This window comes from Periophthalmus magnuspinnatus, chromosome 1 (genome assembly GCF_009829125.3).
Source record: "Periophthalmus magnuspinnatus isolate fPerMag1 chromosome 1, fPerMag1.2.pri, whole genome shotgun sequence".
NCBI classification, from domain to species: Eukaryota; Metazoa; Chordata; class Actinopteri; order Gobiiformes; family Gobiidae; genus Periophthalmus; species Periophthalmus magnuspinnatus.
In genome coordinates, this window is record NC_047126.1 from 3,401,137 (window position 1) to 3,423,364 (window position 22,228).

The 22,228-nt window shown below is 43.0% G+C and overlaps 1 protein-coding gene across 3 annotated transcripts; it reads right to left on the reverse strand.

Moving 5' to 3' along the window:
• Positions 1-705: 705 nt before the first annotated feature.
• LOC117378416 (transcription activator BRG1) lies at positions 706-22,022 on the reverse strand. 3 transcript variants are annotated; one of them, XM_055223194.1, is made up of 34 exons: positions 21,959-22,022; positions 21,287-21,504; positions 20,959-21,091; positions 18,830-19,342; positions 18,661-18,759; positions 18,319-18,577; positions 18,114-18,240; positions 17,860-18,033; positions 16,686-16,859; positions 14,959-15,132; positions 14,749-14,808; positions 14,249-14,379; positions 12,541-12,598; positions 12,357-12,472; positions 11,952-12,099; positions 11,715-11,878; positions 10,631-10,697; positions 10,450-10,560; positions 8,291-8,533; positions 6,854-6,967; positions 6,671-6,778; positions 5,790-5,876; positions 5,659-5,705; positions 5,413-5,579; positions 5,151-5,314; positions 4,801-5,061; positions 4,640-4,717; positions 4,252-4,470; positions 3,925-4,184; positions 3,741-3,849; positions 3,569-3,670; positions 2,227-2,359; positions 2,005-2,144; positions 706-1,928 (listed from the first exon to the last, which is right to left on the reverse strand). In XM_055223194.1, exons 2-34 carry the CDS (start codon positions 21,464-21,466, stop codon positions 1,893-1,895), a joined length of 4,956 nt encoding a protein of 1,651 aa, XP_055079169.1. In that variant the 5' UTR covers positions 21,467-21,504; positions 21,959-22,022; the 3' UTR covers positions 706-1,892. The 3 variants fall into 3 exon arrangements, with proteins under 3 accessions (XP_055079169.1, XP_055079174.1, XP_055079177.1); XM_055223199.1 differs by having other exon boundaries at positions 4,801-5,058; positions 5,148-5,314; XM_055223202.1 differs by lacking the exons at positions 5,151-5,314; positions 5,413-5,579; positions 5,659-5,705; ... (20 more) ...; positions 21,287-21,504; positions 21,959-22,022 and having other exon boundaries at positions 4,797-4,880.
• Between the last annotated feature and the right edge of the window lie 206 nt (positions 22,023-22,228).

Genomic DNA, 22,228 nt, shown 5'->3' on the forward strand with positions numbered 1-22,228 from the left:
AGATGTGTGTTTACGACTTAGGTTTTCTGGAAAGTCTCAAAGCCACAAAGGTGTTTTTAAGGTCAGGAAACTGTGGCCGGCGATTTCTCCGAGTGAATATGTGAAAACTGCATCAACACGGGCCTCGAGTCAACTGCCCCACACCGTCTGAGGCCCGCACAGCTTCACCCTGTGTCCGCACATGCCCCCCCTGAGTAAACTGAGCCGCAGTGTACGTCCACAGAACCACATTTATATTTATATTTTCATTAACCTGAACTTTTAAAAGGTTAAAAAATAAGGAAGTACAGCTCAAGTGGTTAAAAAAAATGCAAGTAATCGCCATTGTGCAATAGATGAAGTGGTTTTATCTGATGTTTAACAGTTGGACACCATAAACTGTATAAAAAACATTATTTATACAGTTTATGATGGACACTTTGACCCAGTTTGACCCAGTTTGACCATCTGACTCCAAACTTTGAGCCCCCACATGTCACAGTGGAGCTTAGGCTTTTTCATCTGCGCTTATAGTTCAAATGTTTAAAAGCTAAACACACTAGTGAATATTAAGCGTGTATATAAACATGTCTGTGATTATTACAATAAATAAAACCGACTCAGGATCAAGCCGTTACGTGCCAGCGGTGTCATGACTCCCCTCAGTGGTGAACAAAGGCATTACAGATTAAAGACAAAACAGATGAGATAAATGAACATAAACCGGTTAAATCGTTTACTAAATCGTTATGCTTTAATACACTTGAGCTGCAGCAACATTAACACACTACTACATAACACACAGATATAAATATGTGGAGAAAAAGTGTACGCTTTGGTTGTATGCTCTTTTCTCTAAACGTCTAAGGACTAAAGTACAGTGCCAAAGGAGCGCCGCACACGTGCAATGGCATTTTCTACAAAGTACAATAAAATATCCACCAGCACAGAGGCAGCAGAGAGGAGCCGCCGCCGTCCCTCTGCCCCTTTTCTTCAAACTCAAAACGATAAAAAGTGCTCATTTACACTGAACACGTCTGAAACACAAAATCACCACACGACAGGGAAGCAGTTAAACTTACAGCACTCAGTAATGAAATGTGGTAATTCTACAATCAGCAGTTTGGGGTTGAATAGTGAGAAGCAGCAGCAGCAAAGTGGACTCGTCTTAAACAGTACCAGACTCTATTTACAGTATAATAAATAAGGATCCACCCCAAACACATTCAAATCAAGTTACTCAACTGCTCCTTAGAATCAGGGAAACCACAGGCCACATTTCCAAGTCAAACAGTGAGCGCTGGTCACAAATATGCGCTGTACACACACTTCAGTGATTACAGCAGCTCCCAGGGGCCAAAACGAGACGATAGTGTTGCAACGTACTGCCGCCAACGCCGCCAACGCCAACGCCGCTGCCGTGGTGAAGCGGGAGCAAAAACACTGTTGATGTCGTAGTAACGTAAAGTCTGGATATGAACACAACAACACTACCCTGTGTGGAGCATCCCTTCATATTTTGGTTGAAGAAGAAGAAGAAGAAGAAGAAGAAGAAGTGTGCGAGGAACTACTAATAACATAAATATTAATATCACTACCTAAAAACAGGGAAAACAGGAAAACGTTGGTTGTAATAATTTGAGTAAACACTGATTAAACGATTCATTTACACGATCGGGAGCAGCTTTAGCAGCAGTGTTGGACGTTAACTCCTCGAAATCTCATAAAACGACATTTTGTAGAAGTGGGATCATGGTTTCACTTCAGAGTCGAGTAATCAGTGAAGTGACCTGATGTTTAATCGACACCGTAGACTGTATAAAGAACGTTATATATACAGTCTACGGTGGACACTTTGACCCACTCTGACCGTCTGAATCCAACCTTTTCGCTCCCAAATGTCACGGAGGAGCTTAGGCCTCTTCGTCAGTGGCACTGGGGGTCCTCTCCTTTAAGAATAAATACATGTTTTTGGTTAAAGAGGTAAAAAAAGAGACTTAAAATCCTTCAGTGAGTTGTGCGTACCTCTTCTTGCTCTTCATCCGAGTCATCATCGCTGACCACAGGCTTGGCTCGCGTTCGCCCCGGTCGTCGGCTGCGTCCTTTTCCTTTTTCTCCTCCTTTTTCTTTCCTTCCCAGGCGGATCTTGACCTTCACTGAACGCGCTAAGGTTTAATAACACAACAGTTAAACAAAGCCGACCGTTAAAGTTTAAACAAGTCTATTCTGACGTTTTTGGCGTTTCACCTTCTGATTCTGACCCCTCCTCTTGTTCTTCCTCGTCTTCCTCACTATCCTCTCCCTCGCTCTCCTCCTCCTTCTCGATTTTCTGTCTCAAACTCGTGAACACGGACTGAAGCACGATCGAGTCTTCGTAAATCTGCGCTCGCAACGGGATAAAGATGCAAAGGTGACATCAAAACAGTAATTACGGATGAAAGAAAAATGCTCGTAAAGATTAAAGCGTCAAACGAGCAGCTTTGAGTCAGTGACATTTAAAAAGTGGGTCAGCCTGAATAAAGCAAAACAAAGGTGGAAACTACACTTCCTCTCACTAAAAAAACATCCCATTTACATATAAAAAAAAGCCAATAGTAACAAGGCCTGTCACGAAAATGAATTCTAAGGCAGTGGTGGAAAATAACGCAGTAAAAGTAGTAACGTGCTGTACTTAAGTCGAATTTTTATGCATCTGTACTTTACTTAAGTACATTTTACAGTGGATACTTTTTACTTTTACTTCCCTTCATTTGAGAGCAGTATTTGTACTTTCTACTCCACTCCACTACTAAAGTAAAAAGTACTTTTCATCTGATTTGAGGGGTTATTTTTACCATGTTCGTGGAAACATCCTGACTAAAGTTTTCGAGGTAAGAAACTGATTCATGTGGCTGCTGTTGTGTCATTTGAATCAATATTACTACATTTATACTTTAATAAATGAAAAATACTTGTGAAATACTTTTACTTTGTCCTCTAAATGTACATTTTTAAACAGATACTGAAATGCTTTTACTTAAGTAGATTTTTTCATGTGATGCTTTTACTTGAGTATTTTTTTTACCTCTGTATCTGTAACAAAATCAAGTACTTCATCCATGACTAGTCTGAAGTTTGATATATCGCTGAAGTAAATATGAAGTATAGACGATAAACGATAAAACTGAAACTCATTTATGTGACTGACACAAAAACCCAAGAGCAGATTTAAACCACAAAAACTACAGTATTGTTAAAAACCATGAGCTGCAATAAATTAACAGCAGAATGAAACACTTGAGTCGTTAGTTTGTATCTGTAATGAGACATAGACGTTATTAAATCAACCTTTTATGGCTTAAATCTGATCATAAAGCCCAAAAATTACTGGTCCAGGACTATCTGCTGTGACTGAAAGAGTTTTATTCTGCCTCTTCTCTTTTAATGTTACTTTTATGATTATTATTTGTGATTATTTATGTTTTGATTCGTTGTATTGTGCTGTATTACTTTGTATTAGCTTAAATATACAGAACAATAAGTGTAAATACAGTGATTCTCGTGACAGGCCTGGATAAAACTGTTCATAAAAATGTGTAGTTGTTCTCACAAGTGAACCTTCCAAATTGAAGGTTTGAGCGTTTTGAAACAGCAGCATGACGTCTCTCTCCAGGTCCCCCAGAGTGCGGTAGCGATGGCTCTTGATCCTCTCCTACAATTTCAAGAAGATTTTTAATGAACGTTTCCTTATGAATAAATAAAGTTTTCAATTTAAACTGTACCTTTATCTTCCTGAAGTCCACAGGTTTGCGTATAAGTTCGTAATACTCCGGCAGCTCTTTGCGAGACGGAAGCTGGATGAAGACTTCGCTGAGCTGACGTCCGCTCGCACTGAGGAAAGAACCAAACTCACTAAAAAGTCTTACTCCTGAGGAAATTGACAAGACAAAATTACACTATCAGTACCTGTCTTTGTACTTGATGACAGCGTCCACGATCTTCTTCATCTTCTTGGTGAGAGCGGGCGGATTGGGAGAGAGCTTCTCCACCGGCGGCCTGCCCCTCTTCCTCTGCCTCTTACACTCGTCGTCTTTGTCCCCTCGGCCCCGGCTCCCAGACGAGGACGGTCCGGACAGGTCGGGGTCGTGGTCTCTCTTCCTTTTGCGGGTTGTTTTTTTATGCTTTACCTCCTCCTCCACCTCGTCTAGAGTTCCTTCCTCTATTGCCTGTGATAAAACATTCCCTTTAACGAAGAGAAAAAGGAGGATTTTATTATTGTATTTGAACTATGACCTTGAGCCACTGTTTTTCCGTGAGTGAGTCGCTGTAGTCGACTTCCTTTCTCTGCCTGGAGCCTCTCCCAAACATCTTCTCCTCCTCTTCCTCGTAGGTGAGACGCTCCACCTCAGCGTCGTCCTTCATGATCCAGGTGGGCAGCTCGTCTTCCTCCATCAGCCGAGGTTTACGGCGAGGGTTACGCGCTTCCTCTCTGCGCCGGTCCAGGTCCATGCGCTGGTGTGGAAAGAGACGGAGACAGTGTAAAGAACCATCTTTATCTTTATTTATACAGAGATACAGAGGAGAGGCCGGTGAGAGCCCCAGACTCTCCAGACTCTCCAGACTCTCCTGAACAGACACAAACATTTCAAACACACACGTTACACTGCACTACTTGACTTACCATAAACAGGTCAAACTCCTCCTCACTTCGAGCGATCATCTGGTTGACCGTCTCATCGTCCGGCACTTCGTCCTCCTCCTGAATACAGTAAACACACATTGGCAGCAGAGTATAAGAAAGCACCGTTTCAAATGGTGTGTATGGTGGGTGCACGCACACACATTCATGCGGAGACACTGCTCCTGACCCCAGACCTCGTCTTGTTCCTCATGCTCCAGAATGGCCTGGAGGAAGGCCCTGCGCTCGTGGCTGGAGGACTTCTGATCGAACATGCCGGCTTGGATCACCTTTTGGTCCACGTTCAGTTTGTATTTGGCAGCAGCTAAGATCTTTTCCTCCACACTGTTGACAGTGCAGAGGCGAAGGACACGCACCTCGTTCTGTTGACCAATTCTATGGGCCCTGTCCTGGGCCTGCAGGTCCTGAACAACACATCACCAGAGTCAGATGTTTTAACAGTTTCACTCACAGTCTAAATATAATCAAATGTAGTTTATAGGTTCATCAGAACCTGGTGTGGGTTCCAGTCAGAGTCAAATATAATGACAGTGTCGGCCGACTGCAGGTTGAGGCCCAGACCTCCAGCTCTGGTGCTCAGGAGGAAGATGAAATACTCAGACTCTGGGTCGTTAAAAGTCTTCAGCAGCATCCCTCTGTCCTCAGCCTTTGTGGTTCCTGAAAAAGAAACACAAACACAGTTTATCAGAAGAATGCACATTCATATTGTGGATATATAATATGTTTGTTTATTATAAATACTGAAGTCTCCTCACCGTCCAGGCGCAGATATTTGAAGGTGCGATAGGCAAAGTAGTCCTCCATGATGGTCATCAGAGACGTCATCTGACAGAACAGCAGCACCTTGTGGTTTGTGGCTCTGAGTTTTGGGAGGATTCGATCCAAAACCTCAAACTTCCCTGAAGCTCGGTACAGATCAGGTCTGGATTCAACAGAAAACAGAGTTAAAATTAAATGAAACTAGAACAAAGAAACAAGAACACGGCTCTTCAGAGACTCACCCCTGCACGATCCCACCTGAGAATCCTAAATGTTCAGAAAACGACTCCTACAAAACAGGGACTAATGACCGTGTGTTCAAAATGTGCAAATGTAACAGAACAGAGTTAACCTCGGTCTGATCAGGCCTCACCTCTATCTGCTGGAACATGTACGGGTGGTTACAGATCTTGCGGAGCTGCATTATAGTATTCATCAAGGTCTTTGTTCCACCTTTGCCCTGTGCAGCACAAAAGCACAGGATAAAAGACGAGAAAAGACCAACTTTAACAAACTTAATAAAAGAAAAAACATACACTATCAAATGTTTGGACACTCCTTCTCATTCATTCAGTGTTTTTTTTTTCCTTTATTTTTACTACGTTCTACATTTTATATCCACACAGAAGACATCAGATATATGAAGCAAGATGTGTGTCATTATGTAGAAAAAAAGTGAAATAACTCAACATTTTTTGACAAAGCAAAGAAATTTATTTAATGTTTAATGTAACCGGAACTAAACCAGGACTAAACCGGGACTAAACCGGAACTAAACCGGGACTAAACCGGGACTAAACCGGGACTAAACCAGGACTAAACCAGGACTAAACCAGGACTAAACCAGGACTAAAGCAGGACTAAAGCAGGACTAAACCGGGACTAAACCAGGACTAAACCAGGACTAAACCAGGACTAAACCAGGACTAAACATGTTGAATCAGTGTTTCAGTTTTGTGCAGTTAAAACCTGGAACATTCTTTCTGAAGATGTGACACAGATCTGGACTTTGACTGTTCTGATAAACTGTTCTGTTTATCTGTGAATGTGACTGAAAGGGGTTTATTCTGCACTTTTCTCTTTTAATGTTAATTTTATGATGATTATTTGTGTTTATTTATGTTGTGATTTGTGTGATTCTGTAAAGCACTTTGAATGACTTTGTGGACCAATTGTGCTGTACAAACAAACTGTCCTTATCATTTGCCTTTGTAATATTGTTTTATGGACACTCTGTATATTTTTCACACTTACTTTCTTGTCTTTCTCAGATCCGTCTGTCAGCAGGACGCCCTTGGCCTGCATGTGTCGATACAGCACCCTCTGGAGGGACGACATGTCACATTTGATCACATACTCCACCTGAAAGAGACAAGCGTTAGAATCTGAATCAAAACATCCAAAACTGAGAACGGAGAGTCTGAACCAAAAACCTGCCTTCTCTGGAAGCTGTGCCTCCACTTCTTTTTTTAATCTGCGCAACAAGAACGGCCGGAGAACTTTGTGGAGACGACGGATGATCAGTATAGTCTCCTCTTCATTCAGGTCCACCTGGTGGCAAAAACAAGTAATGCAGTTTAAGACAAAACCAAAACAAACACAGCTGGACTTGTCATGATTAATATTTCAACCTCAATATGTGACAGTTGGAACAATATATTTTGTGGCTAAATATTTACTGTGTGTACATTTTCTTCCATTTTTATGTAATAACGTAATATTTGAGCTGTAGATGTTTGAGTAGATAAATTCTATGGCTTTATTCTGCAATTAATTTGCTGCAGTTCAGGCCTTTTAATGATTCTGTCTGTTTTAAAATGGTTTATTATTATTTTGGATTGTTATTGTGTCAGTGTTCGTCGTTTATCAAACAGTAAAGTGCTGCACTTAAGTAGAATTTTAAGGTATCTGTACTTTACTTAAGTACATTTTACAGTGGATTCTTTTTACTTTTACTTCACTACATTTGAGAGCAGTATCTGTACTTTTTACTCCACTACATTTTTGAAGTGGACTGAAAAGTAAAAAGTACTTTTCATATGATTTGAGGAGGTATTTTTTACCATGTTCGTGGTAAAAACATGACTAAAGTTTTCAAGTTCAAGCTTTGGCTTTGAGCAAAACAAAAATAAATACACAAAAATCATAAGAAAAATGAAGAAATTGATTCGTTTTGTTTCTGTTGAGCAAAATACGTCTCATTTTTCAACCCATATCACTAGATTTAACACTTTAACAAATAAACACTTTTAAAAACTTTTTAACCTTAAAATACATTTTTAAACAGGTACTTAAATACTTTTACTTAAGTCGATTTTTTCATGTGACAGTTTTACTTGAGTAACTTTGTAATTTGTATCTGTACTTTTACTTAACAAAATTATCTTGAACTACTGAGCAACAGCCCCCCCTCCTGGACATCGACTTACACTTTGCACATAATAATAATAATAATAATAATAATAATAATATAACAACAATAATAACAACAACAACAATAATAATAATAATAACAATAATAATAATAATAAATAATAATACAAATAATAATTAATACATAATAAATTCCACTATTATTTATTTGATTATATTTTTATATGCCTCTCTTTATCTTAAATATTTATCTATTTTACACCTTTTTTTTTTTTTTTAAATATACTTTGGCATCCAGTGTGGGCAGCAAAGTAAGAATTTCATTGTATAAGGAAGTGTTTCTTTACTGCACATGACAATAAAACCTTTGAATCTTTGTAATTGAGCACTTCCCCCTGCACCGTCTGACTGTATCTCTCTGTACCAAACACACTGAGGTTCAGAACTTCTCACGACGGGACTAAACACGACAGTAACACGAATCGACGAGTATTTTTGCACCTTCTCTCCCGTCATGGCGAAGGGGGCGTTGAACCACTGCTCAAACGTGCTGCAGCTCTTGAAGATGGTGGGCAGGAGGAAGTTGAGCAGGGCCCAGAGCTCAGGTAGTTTGTTTTGCAGCGGCGTGCCCGTCAGCAGCACCCGGCGGGGGGCCAGGTAGTGGGTGTTCAGGACCTGGGTCAGTTTACAGTGGTGGTTCTTCATACGGTGTCCCTCGTCCACAACCATGTACTTCCATCGGATCTAAACGAGAACAAAGACGAAAAGTGAACATAACAAAACCTCCCAAAAGCTACTACTAGATGCTGTTGGCCAAAAACCTTGTATCGCAATAGAATTTTACAAGTCCGTTAAATAAAATGGACAATTTAAGAGCTGTAATAACCACAGACTGTGTAAAGAAGTGGACAAAAGGAGTGTAATGTCAGCCACAGCGTTCAGCTCCAGACAAATGAAGCTCATAGAGGTTAGAGCAGTTATAGCGGAGAATTTGAAGTGTTTCATATTAGGAATTTAGACCGCGAGTATCATAGCAACCAAAGAGCCAATCCAAAACGAGGCTCTTGAAGTTAAAAAGGAAAAGAAGGCGCCTGATTTGTCTGTTATTAATGTTCATATCTTGATTTACAGACACAATAGTGAAATAAAACCCCCAGGATCATGTAGAGGGTTAATACGAACATTTAAGACCAAAATGACGAGTCTGACAGCAGCGGGTACAGAGAGAGGACACAGTTTTTCAATAGAGAGTGAATTAGAGCCAGAGTCGATGGAGCTGGAAGTGCGCCCATGATCACTTCCTGTTTAGAACGCGGCGGCTAGCGGATTACCTAGAGCGTTAGCACACACGACCTACTGTGTGTCCTGCTGGTCTCAGGCTCATGAGAGGCTCAGTCTTCTCAGACACATCCACAATCAGGCTTTAAAGGCACTCGATAAAAAAAACTCTTTGTTATCACCACTGGAATATCCTAAGTAAATATAAAATGTTCAGTTACAATGATTAAATTCTGTATTCAAATCTAAGAAATGTATTCAAAATGATTAATAATGCAGCTACACTGACACTGAAAACGTTTTAAAACTTTCTTCCAAACCAACTCCCCGATCGAAATTACATGGTTCCAAAAATAATCGCTATTTCTACTTTTTTATATAATCATTATTCACTTTATCACTGAAGCAAGATCCTAGTTTGTGAGTTGTGTTCACTGACAATGGAAATAAAAGTCTTCCGATTCTGATTTTGAGTCTTCTGATTCTGCCTTTTCATTTCCAACCATCAGAGAATCAGCTCCAGACTCTGAAACTGTAGGTAGATTTGAATAATTTTACAAGAAATTTGAAAAAAAGTACAATTTAGATAATCAAATGTGTCCACATCCGTCTAATTCATGTTGTACTGTTCTGTTTCTCTGTAAAAACCTGCAGATAATGATTTTTTTTGGTGGTTTGGACTGTAGGAAACACACTGTACTGGACATGGGGACATTTTATTGTATTTTCCTGCTAATGTCAATGATAAACTGTTAGATTTATAATGTAAATGTAATGAAATGTGTGTTTTAATGTGTGTTCACCTGCCCTAGGACTGCACATGGAGCTAAATCTGCTACAAATCATCTTTTCTTTTGTAAGATTCATGAATTTGTACATGGACCTTGACAAATAAACAATAAATAAAGAAAGAAATAACTGTCCATTCATATACACAGTCTATGGTACGAACAGTAAATCGTAAAAACCAAAACGAGCCACTGCAAAGCCAAAAGTCCCAGTGGTGTGTAATGGCTACAGAGGATACATAGTTTCTGGCGCACAGCATTTTGGAAGCTCTCTGCCCATATTGTCCTCATGACTTTGACCCAAACACAAGCGTCCAGGAACCATGGGGGTGGTCCTTCCTACGCCACAATACGCACCTTGTCGTTCAGTCAGGGAGCAAACAAGACTACATGGGGCCAAAGAAGACAGAGAGGGACATCAATGTAAGGCAGCACCTAGAAGAACACACTGAGACGCAGCACACGAGGCGGTCAGACTAGCCAAGATGAAGAAGATGTTATCGGTGAGGATAAAAAAAAAGCAACAAATAATAGAAAAAAAAAAAAAAGTAATGGATCAGACTTGCACGTTGGTGGAGAAATCTCAACTCTTACTTTTGCCAGTACTTGCTTGTCTTTGATGATGTACTCGTAGGTTGTGAGTAAAACGTTAAACTTCCCGCTCCGAAGTTGAGGAACAAAGGCTCTTCTGGCGGCAGGTGACCCCTAAAATCGTCGATATGTTAGAAACCGAGCTCAGTGACACACGTAGTTTTTGAGTTAATCGTTTAAATACCTTATAAGACACTTTGACGACAGTTGGCGCCCACTTGTCAAACTCATACACCCAGTTTGAAAGAGTTCTGTCAAAAGAGACATGGTCATTTTTCCACCTTCAAGTTATTTTAATTAATTGCAGCCAGACCTGTTATAATAAAGTGGTCCCTCGTTTATCGCGGGGGTCACGTTCTAAAAATAACCCACAATAGTCGAAATCCGCAAAGTATCAGCTTTATTTTTTACATTTATTCTATATGTTTTTGCTGTAAAACCCCTCACCACACACTTTATACACTCACACAGGCATTAACATGACTAAAAATGGACTAAAACAGGACTAAAAAACGGGACTAAACTAGGACTAAAGCAGGACTAATCCAGGACTAAACCAGGACTAAATATGGACTAAACCAGGACTAAAAACCAGGACTAAAAAACGGGACTAAACCAGGAAAAAAACAGGACTAAAACTGAACTAAACCAGGACTAAACCAGGACAAAACATGGACTAAACCAGGACAAATCATGCACTAAAGCAGGACTAAAAAACAGGACTAAAAACCAGGACTAAACCAGGACTAAAACTAGACAAAACCAGGACTAAAACAGGATTAAACATGGACTAAACCAGGACTAAAAACCAGGACTAAATCTGGACTAAACCAGGATTAAACATGGACTAAACTAGGACTAAACCAGGACTAAAAAACAGGACTAAACCAGGACTTAACGTGGACTAAACTAGTCACACTCTCAAAGTTCAAGTCTTTGTCGGTGCAGAACGTTTCATCGACATTGTGGGTTTTGTCGGGGAGAAAACAAATCGCAAACGTACAGCACTTCAGAGTCACACTGCGATCCAACGTTTATGTAAATTTGTCTGAACACATTCTGTACTGGACAGGAGACACGGCACGGAGGAGACTGATGGACAATGGTCTACAGTCCAACAGCCAATCAGGACGCACGACACAATGGTCTACAGTCCAACAGCCAATCAGGACAAAGAACACAATGCCCGCTCATACTATGAAACAGTGAGGCCGCGAAAGGTGAACCGCGATATAGTGAGGAACAACTGTACGGCGTTTTAAACTCACGAGAGGGGGACGATGATGAGGTAGGGTCCATTGAGCCGCTTGTGCTCCATGAGGTACGTGATGAGTGCGATGGTCTGGATCGTTTTGCCCAAACCCATTTCATCGGCCAAGATCCCGTTCAGATTATTGTTGTAGAGAGACACCAACCACTCCAGTCCTTTAATCTGAAAGAGACAAAGAAAGGCATCAATCTTTCAATACGTTTGGCGTTCATTTTAAACGCACTAAAGCGTTTACCTGATACTGTTTGAGTTGTCCGTTCACCAAAAGGGAGGACTGTTTTTCTACCTTCTCGGTGACAGCGTGAGCCACAGAGTAATAAGACTGAAGACCACGAGCAAACGCCGCCCCGCTGTATTCATCGTCGACGTCCTGCTTAGCGTTCCTGTGGAAAACATCGAAACAAACCCATTAAATACGACCTAGATCTAGTTAAAGAGCCTTGTTACGACCCAAATCATGTGGGAAAAGGGAAGTAACGAAAGAAAACCAAGATGGAAAATGGTAAATGAAGATGTAAATTAATTAACAAGGGATGTTAAGGGTAAACTAAACAAAAGGGGTCTAAAAAATACTGAAACAAAAAGGTACCTTGCAAGGTTTAAAACAAAAACAAACAGGTACGCTCTTCATCACACTCACTCGATGATGTGCCGGACGTCCACCTCAGACACGTCTTCACTGTCTGGGTCTGTGATCTTCTTCTTCTCCTCCACTGGCGCTGAGGACGGCTGTGGCTCTTCTTCTTCTTCCTGCAACTGCTCAACAATCAAACTTCTGAACAGAAAACACTGTATTTTCCAGACTATTTAAACAATAAAGGCACCTCCTCTTCTTCCTCTTCCTCACTGTCTTCACTGTCGGAGCGTGGGGCCACTTCATATCTACAGGTGAGAAAAGAGAAATACATACATTGTTTGTTTGTTTTTTTTAAAGATTCTCATTATATCACTTAAGCCCACCGCACACTACGAGATAATTTTGATTTAGGACCTGATTTCCTTCTCCCGACTCTGGGTTGACCCGATTTAGGATCCTCGTGTGTGATTTTTGTGTGTGGTTTCCCAGCGACTCTGAGCTGCTGTGTCATATCGTGAATTCATAACCACAAAACATCAACAGCCAATAAAATAGAGCGTCAGGGGCAGACAGTGCGACGGACACAAACTCAGGAAATAGAGAAAATACAGTTGTCCTTCACTAAATCACGGTTCATCTTTCGCGGCCTTATTGTTTCGCAGATTTTTAGAGCAGTTTTGCATGTTTTTTGGTTTTTTTTTTTTACATTGTCTGAATGTGCATTGTGTCGTGCGTCCTGATTGGCTGTTGGACTGTAGACCATTGTCCATCAGTCTCCTCCGTGCTGTGTCTCCTGTCCAGTACAGAATGTGTTCAGACAAATTTACATAAACGTTGGATCGCAGTGTGACTCTGAAGTGCTGTACGTTTGCAATTTGTTTTCTCCCCGACAAAACCCACAATGTCGATGAAACGTTCTGCACCGACAAAGACGCCGACGAAGGTTTGAACTTTGTGTTTAAACGAGAGAGAAATGTGAGAAAATGTTAATGTCTGTGTGAGAAAAGTGTATAAAGTGTGTGGTGAGGGGTTTTACAGACAAAAACATAGAGAATAATGTACAAAAATTAAGCTGATACTTCACGGATTTCGTCTATTGCGGGTTATTTTTAGAACGTGACCCCCACGATAAACGAAGGACCACTGTACTTTAAAGACGACTTTATTACTCACTTCTCTAAAGTTGTTAAACTGCATCATTCTCATCCATATTATCCATTACAATGTTTCCTCCATGAGTAATGGCTCACAAAAACAGCGCTGTTGTCCAGTTTGAAGTGTTGTTTAAAAAGTAAAAAAGACAAGAGTAGATCCTCACGTGTGTTTGTTTACATCCACACAGCGAGGATCAGGCTGAAGCTGCTGCAGATTAGCGATAGTGACTCTACTTCCTGTGTCGTTTATCTCCAGCCTTTTGTGCATTAAAAACATTTATCTGAACTACCCCACCACATTTCACTAATAATAATAACACAGTTTTGACTTGTATCTAAATTAGAAGTGCAACGCTCTGATCTTTGGCACCTTTAGTCTCAGAGTGAGTCATTTTGCTCTAAACAGGAAACAACTAACGGCAGGTGCGCCCACAACTTTTAGCTTGTAGTGTGTGGTCTCTTTGCTGCACCAGATTCTCTTTGTGTCTGTAGTTTGTGCTTTTTGTCACACATTTAAAAATCATTGAACACTGAAACATCCTGTGTGTGCAGCGGGCTTTATCAACGTATACTGTATTTTCCGGAGTACAAGTCACACCAGCCAAAAAATGCTTAATAATGAAGAAAAAAATCCCATATATTTCACATATAAATGGCATCTGAGTATAAGTCGCACGCCTAAATAAACTATGAAAAAAAGCGTGACTTGTAGTCCAGAAAATACGGTAACTACAAGGAATTTGCACGACAATAGACAAGTGTAAGGGACAGGTAAATATTGTAAACAAAGTGCACACTGACCCCGGGTTCATCTCCAGCCACGTGTCCAGCTGTCCAGCTTTTGGTGCGTCCACTCCGGTCAGAATATTCCCACTGTCCACATGTATGACTTTGACAGGCAGGTCGCTCATCTGACTGGTCTCATCCAGAGGCTACAAAACAAGACCCAGGTCAGGTTCACAGTTTAACCATTCAAGCCAAGACAATAACTTAAAGATACAGCCGATATTTGTACTTTGTTTTGTCTGAATTGCTGTCTAAAAAGTACACATAAAGCCTTATTTAAACACTTTAGAGTGAAGAGATAAACATGACTGCACAGCTCTCTTATAGAACTATGGACTTTGAGGCGAATTTGTAGTAAATTTAACAGAATTTGCAGAAAATAATCAAAGTTTGTGCAACATATCAGCCCCAAAATATCAGCAGAGCGTGTCGGCCATCGTTTTCTTTGGATTATAAACAATCGGTATGAACAAAAAAGAAACAAAAAAACATATCAGTCGATTTCTAAAGTTTACCTCTCCGTCTGGTCCAAGTGTAGGAGGAGGAGCTTGTCCCGCCTCAGCATTTTCCATCTGCTGAATATCGCATAAAAGTAATTGTTATAGTTTTCATTATAATGAGATTAAACGTGTATAAATAAATCACTTTTCTCTGCAAAAATAATCAGGAAACTCAGAGTAAACTGTCACAAACTCCATGAACGCCGCTGTACGTTTGCATCTTACCTTCTTCTTCTTCTTCCTCCTCTTCTTCTTCTCCTTGAGGGCCTGTGCAGCCTTGTGCGCTCGGACCAGCTCTGTGAGGTTGGCCACGTACTCGTCGGTTTGCTGCAGGAGGTACGCCAGCCGCTTGTCTTTCTTCTGGTCGATCAGTTTACGATAGCCCTCCTCATCCTCCGCCTAAACAAACGATGTGTTTAAATAAGTGAGACGTACAAGTGTGTGAAAGATGTCGGCGTAATCCCTCAGTCGTCCAAGTGTGACCCATAGTAAAAGAAACGTTCAATTCTTTCAACTGGACAAAATGTTGTAGGAGTGAAGACGTTTGGCTGCTCGTCCAAGTTGCTTCTTCAGTTCTGGTCAGATTACTGCTGGACACTGCCTTATATCTGTCTGAGGAGCTAACGACACTGAAACTACTTTAAATTTTGGACTATTGAGCGCACCGAAATATAAGCCGCACCAGCTAAATTTTAAAAGACATACATTAAAATGCATACAATACATTTTGTGCATATATAAGCCGCAGGTTTTTATGTTGTAGCAGGAGATATTTACACAGAAAAATGGTACGCAGAGGTTTTTTTGAGTTTTAAGACACGCTTTTTTCCCAAACTGTGCCTAAAAATCGGCACCAACACGGCATCAACATGGGATGAACAGACCTGCAGGTTTAAAAAATAAAACAGCAGCAACACGAGCCATCTGCTTTTATTTCCTCTGAATGCTTTTATCATCTTTTTACATTAACTAAGTTCTTCCTGCTGCTGCCTCCAACGTCGCACCATTGATTCATTAATGTCAAACTTACGTGCAGTGGCTCTATGTCCTTCTTTGACGCCAGATCCATTGCCTTTAACTTAAAAGCTGCAGCATTTGCATTTCTTTGTGTGTTTTTCATGATGAGGCTGTGGCATGATGCGCAAAATGATAGTTAAAACTCCAAACTAGTGTATTCTTCAGCGCATAATCTTTCCCCACGTCTGTCTTACTTTTGCATTTACTGCTAGAGAGTGCCCCCTGGTGGCTGTTAGCCAGTAAAAATCTATACTTTAGCCGCACTGTTGTATAGGCTGCAGGGTGGAAAAAGTAGGAAAAAAGTAGCGGCTTATAGTCCAAAATTTACACATCTTACAGTTTCTATCTGTTAGCGTAGCTCATTAGACCTGGCAAAGTGTGAAATGTCCCGGAGTCATATTTGGCATAATCGTTCACACCTATTAGCATACGGGCACAGAACTGAGCAGGGAAACGTCTTCACTATAGACTGTATATATAAATGGACATAGCTAACCTGCTAGCTGCTGCGTTACAAACAGGAAGTGATCACGGGCGCACTTCCAGCTCTGTTGACTATGGCTGCAATTCACTTTACATTGAGAAACTGTCACTTCTGTCTGTAACTGCTGCTGTCAGACTCGACATTTTGGTCTTAAATGTTCATATTAACCCGCTTTTATTTCACTATTTTGTCCGTGATTCAAGATATGAAGATGAATAAAGATTAATAACTGTTCAGCTGTTCAGTTGCTACGATTATCACGGACAGAACTCCAAATGTGGAACGGCCGCTATAACAGCTAGCCTAAATGAGCTTCGCTGTGGGTGACGTCACACTCACTTAGTCCACTTTGTTTTATACCATCTATGGTGTTTACTCAAAAAACCTTTAGTCCAGTTGACAGAGTTTTTCTTTTACTACATGAGTGAAAGTTGTTGTTGTTGTTTCTTACCATCAGTCGCCTCATTCGCTCCTTCTCGATGCGCTCGTTCTCCTTCTTCTGCTCGCGTTCAGTGTTAGCATGATACGTAGCCACAGCTTTGGTTAGCTTCTGAATTTTGCCCGTGATTGAACGATGATACTCTTTAAAGTCTTTGGCATGTTGAAGAATGCTGTTGAGGTACTCCTGCAAAAGAGCGAGAAAAAAGACACGTGAGACACACTTACGACATTTACGACAGACAAAACACAAATGAGAGAAGGAGGTGCAGTTATTTGGAGGCAGTTGTGAGGGGAAGACAAGAGGTTGGAGCTGATCTGAGAGCATGAGAGGGTGTGTGGGGTGGAGGAGGAGGTGATGGAGGAGGTCAGAGAGGTGTATGGAGGCCAGGTTATAGAGGGACTTGTACACAAAGGGAAGGAGCTTGAATTCGCTGCGCTGGGGGACGAGGAGTGTGTGCAGAGCTCTGAGGACAGGAGGGATGTGTTAACGGAAGGAGGTGTGGGTTAGGAAAGGAGGCTTAGGGAGGTACGGGTGAGGAGGAGGCGTGAGTGTGGAGGAGGTGCAGGTGACGAGCAGGTGCAGGTGACGAACAGGTGAAGCTTACGAGGTGGTGCAGGTGAGGAGGAGGTGTCAATGAGGAGGAAGAGTGGGCGAGGAGGAGGTGGGTGTAAGGAGGAAGAGCAGGTGAGGAGGAGGTGCATGTGAGGAGGAAGAGTGGGCGAAGAGGAGGCGCGTGTAAGGAGGAAGAGCAGGTGAGGAGGAGACGTCAATGAGGAGGAAGAGTGGGTGAGGAGGCGGTGCATGTGAGGAGGAAGAGTGGGCGAGGAGGAGGTGAGAGTGAGGAGGAAGAGTGGGTGAGGAGGAGGTGGGTGTGAGGAGGAAGAACGGGTGAGGAGGAAGTGCAGGTGAGGAAGTGTTGAGGAGGTACAGGTGAAGAGGAGGTGTGGGGGCAGGTGAGGAGGAGGTGCAGGTCGCGGGGGAGGAGGCGGGCAGCAGAGTTCTGAATGTACTGGAGGGCACTGAGGCATTGGAAGCGGGTGAGGAGGAGGAAGAGGAGCGGGTGAGGAGGAGGAGGAGCGGGTGAGGAGGAGGAGGAGCGGGTGAGGAGGAGGAGGAGCGGGTGAGGAGGCTCTCGCAGTAGTTGAAGCTGGATGTGACAAATGTCCGATCCGGTTGTTTCTACCTGATGCTTCTGCCTCCGTTTCCGCTCCTGTTCGATCTTTTGCTGCTTCTCCAGCTTCTCCGTGATTCGTGCTTCTCGTAGCGACTGGCGTTTGCTCCGTTTATAAGCTTTAGCGTCCAGTGCGGTCTCCAGAGCCGTGTCGCGCCGCATACACACCACCACCTCCTGTCGCAGCTGCGGTTATACATAAAAAAAAATGTCTGAAATATCACAAACTATGAAAATATGAACTAAAGTCACGTGTCGGTCTGTACCTGTCTCTGGAAGTTGAGCAGACGAAGAGCTTTCAGTTCAATAGTAGCTTTGGTACGAAGGTCGCCCGCTAGAGATCCTGGAAGATTCTCTAGTTCTGTGATCCGATGAGTGATACGGGCCTGTAATCTTAAATATAAAAAAAAAAATAAAGAGTGAATATTGTTTTTAAATAAAGTGATGAAATAATAAAGTGCAGAGTCAGACCTGTACTCTCGCTCCTGCAGGATCTCCACTGGGTCCAGGCCACACGGTTTCTGGATGGGCGTAATGCGGTTCTGCTTGGCGTGGTAAGGCATCATCGGGATAGGCTGAGCTGGTTGGCCGGGGGACTGGGTCTGTGGGGGCATCACGGGGGAGGCTGCGGGGGGCACAGAGGGGGGAGCGGGAGAGGGACGGCCTGTGGGCTGCGGTGGGATCAACTTCTGAGGAGCATTAGAGGGCGCCGCTGCGTTTGCCATGGGGCCTGTGAATTTAAACACTCACGTCTCTTTAACATGTACATTTGCTCATTTGCTCGTCCTTTAACGTTTTCAAACATGTACAAACCTTCAGGCCAGGACTTTGGAGGTCCATTCATGTTTTGTCCTTGCATCCCAGACGGAGCTCCTGAAGGGCCCGGGGGGGGCATGTTGGGGCCTATCATTCCTGTTGAACCATCACACATTAATGTTACAATCATCAGATACTCAACATCCATCTCGTACTTATTTCTCACCGTGTGTCCGAGTGAAGCTCGGGCCCATAGGTCCAGGCCCGGGTCCAGGTCCTCCTGCGGGACCCGCCCCTGCACCAGGGGGCAGGCTGGGCATTGGCCGTTTGCCCTGTACCGCCATTTGTAGATGTTCAGAAAGAGGCTGGCCCCGAGCCAACATCTTATAAGCCATGATCTGTGCTCTCAGCTGGTGAAGCTGGTTCTGGTTGAAAGGAGTCGGACCCCCAGGCCCACCCGGACCCCCCGGGCCAGCGGGACCGCCGGGCTCCAAACCTGATCCTAAGGACGCGATACTCGGCCCAGGACTGGGGCCCGGCCCGGTGCTACCTGGAGGCCCAGGGCGATTATTGGGACCCATAGAGTGTTCTCCACTGCCACTGTCCAGAGGGGTGGAGGCTGAGCTGGGCCCACCAGAGGAGGAGGAGGAGGATGAAGAGGCCATCAGAGGCCCAGAGGGCGGCCCATTGGATGGAATGGGGCTGGAGTGGTCTGACCCGCCTAAAGGGGAGTGATAACCTGCAAGACAGACCCAATTACAACAAAGAGTCTCTTTGACTCTAATTTAAGAGTTAAATCAGTAGATCTGCACAGATTTAAAGATGCACTGTGTCATTTTTAAAGATGAACTATGTCATTTTTAAAGATGCACTGTGTCATTTTTAAAGATGAACTATGTCATTTTTAAAGGTGCACTGTGTCGTTTTTCTAGTGCTTTGTTTGTGATCTTCCTGTAATCTGATTACACAGTGCTGCACAATAAAGTATGTTATGTTGTACACTCACCTAAAGGATTATTAGGAACACCTGATCAATTTCTCCTTAATGCAATTATCTAATCAACCAATCACATGGCAGTTTCTTCAGTGCATTTAGGAGTGTGGTCCTGGTCAAGACAATCTCCTGAACTCCAAACTGAATGTCAGAATGGGAAAGAAAGGTGATTTAAGCGATTATGAGTGTGGCCTGGTTGTTGGTGCCAGACGGGCCGGTCTGAGTATTTCACAATCTGCTCAGTTACTGGGATTTTCACGCACAACCATTTCTAGGGTTTACAAAGAATGGAGTGAAAAGGGAAAAACATTCAGTATGCGGCAGTCCTGTGGGCGAAAATGCCTTATTGATGCTAGAGGTCAGAGGAGAATGGGCCGAGTGATTCAAGCTGATAGAAGAGCAATGTTGACTGAAATAACCACTCGTTACAACCGAGGAATGCAGCAAAGCATTTGTGAAGCCACAACACGCACAACCTTGAGGCGGATGGGCTACAACAGCAGACCCACCGGGTACCACTCATCTCCACTACAAATAGGAAAAAGAGGCTACAATTTGCACGAGCTCCCCAAAATTGGACAGTTGAAGACTGGAAAAATGTTGCCTGCTCTGATGAGTCTCGATTTCTGTTGAGACATTCAAATGGTAGAGTCAGAATTTGGAGTAAACAGAATGAGAACATGGATCCATCATGCCTTGTTACCACTGTGCAGGTGGTGGTGGTGGTGTAATGGTGTGGGGGATGTTTTCTTGGCACACTTTAGGTCCCTTAGTGCCAATTGGACATCGTTTAAATGCCACGGGCTTCCTGAACATTGTTTCTGACCATGTCCATCCCTTCATGACCACCATGTACCGTCCTCCTCCTCTACTTCCAGCAGGATAATGCACCATGTCAAAAAGCTCCACTCAATTCAAATTGGTTTCTTGAACATGACAATGAGTTCACTGAACTACAATGGCCCCCACAGTCACCGGATCTCAACCCCATAGAGCATCTTTGGGATGTGGTGGAACGGGAGCTTCGTGCCCTGGATGTGCATCCCACAAATCTCCATCAACTGCAAGATGCTCCTCAATATGGGCCAACATTTCTAAAGAACGAATCAGCACCTTGTTGAATCAATGCCACGTAGAATTAAGGCAGTTCTGAAGGTGAAAGGTCAAACACCGTATTAGTCTGGTGTTCCTAATAATCCTTCAGGTGAGTATTTATGTTCATTGTAATGAAGTTATGAATATTAATAAAAGACCAGGTAAGACACTTCCTCAAATTGAAACACGGCTCATGGCGACAGTCCTGAGTCACAAACACACAATGCTACAGAGTCACACTGACTCAGGGGGAGCGTGTCACTCACCCTGTGAGTGTTGGTCCAGGGGGCTCGGTGGGGGGCCCATGCCACTGTGTCCACCCTGCCTCATAGAAAGTCCCTTCATCTGACTGTAACGACTGTCCTCATTTGTGTTCTTGTCGTGCAGACCTTCCACCGGCTGGAAAAAAAAAGTTTTAATTGACAATATTCAAAATAAGGAATAAAATATGACCATAAACGTTATCATAGGCAATTATGATTATTAATGATTATTTATGATTAATGTACTTAATAATGTAATTATTTTTGCTAATTAGCAAATAATGATTAAATAATTATCAAAACCCCAGGATGAAGCACTGGTGTGGCTCACTTTATGTAGTGAGTGCATGTTTTCTTGGCCGTATCCAGATGGTCCAGGCTGGGAGTGACCAGAGGAGGAGCCGGGTGAGGGCCCAGGGCTGGGGCCTAGCATCGCCCCAGGAGAAGGCCCCGGCCCGGGGGAGGGCCCGGGGCGGGAGCTGCCTCCCATGGGAGGTTCTGGTGTGGACATCGCCCTGGACCACCTGCTCCTGTCTCAGGAACAGGAACCTGAAGACAGAGAGGACAAGATGAATGATCATTAGAAAATTATTTAAAAATATGGAAAATATATAAAATACCATCTAATTATTGTTCTACTGCCACATCATCAACAAACACCGTGTCAAATTAAATGTTTTAAATGAGTTCAGATGAATTGCTGTAAAGATGCTCCTCTGCAGATGAGGCTGAGTCTGGATCATGTGAAAAGCTGCACCAGCTCGAGCCGCGCTGCAGCTTCAGTGGAGGAGCTTCAGCACAATCTGCACCGGCTCCTCTGCTCCTCCAAAGCCCTACAGCGGCTCTACCTGGTTAAATATAAAAGGGGGAATGGCGGACTGTGCTTGTGCGACTGACCTACCCGCGCATCCCCGGGACATGGAGTCCTGCGTAAAACCAGCACCACGAGTTTACACGGGCCCAGCGCACGAACACACGGCACGAGACGCAATTAGACACTCACCAGCTTTGAAATGTGCCTTCAAGCTTTGATTTGTTCCAACGACGTGGCTCGAGCGCCCCCCTGCACCGCTTTATGACCGAATGTCTAGTCACGGAGAGAGGCCAGTGCGCATGCGCGCGCAGTGACAGAGCACAGTGTCCACAAAGAGACAGAACAGGATCATTTCAACTGTTCTCAGCTCACAAATCAACATTTAGAGGACTAACTTACATATAGGATTAAGAAAAGTCACTGCTTTGCTAAATAAATTCAATTAGTGAATATGAAGAG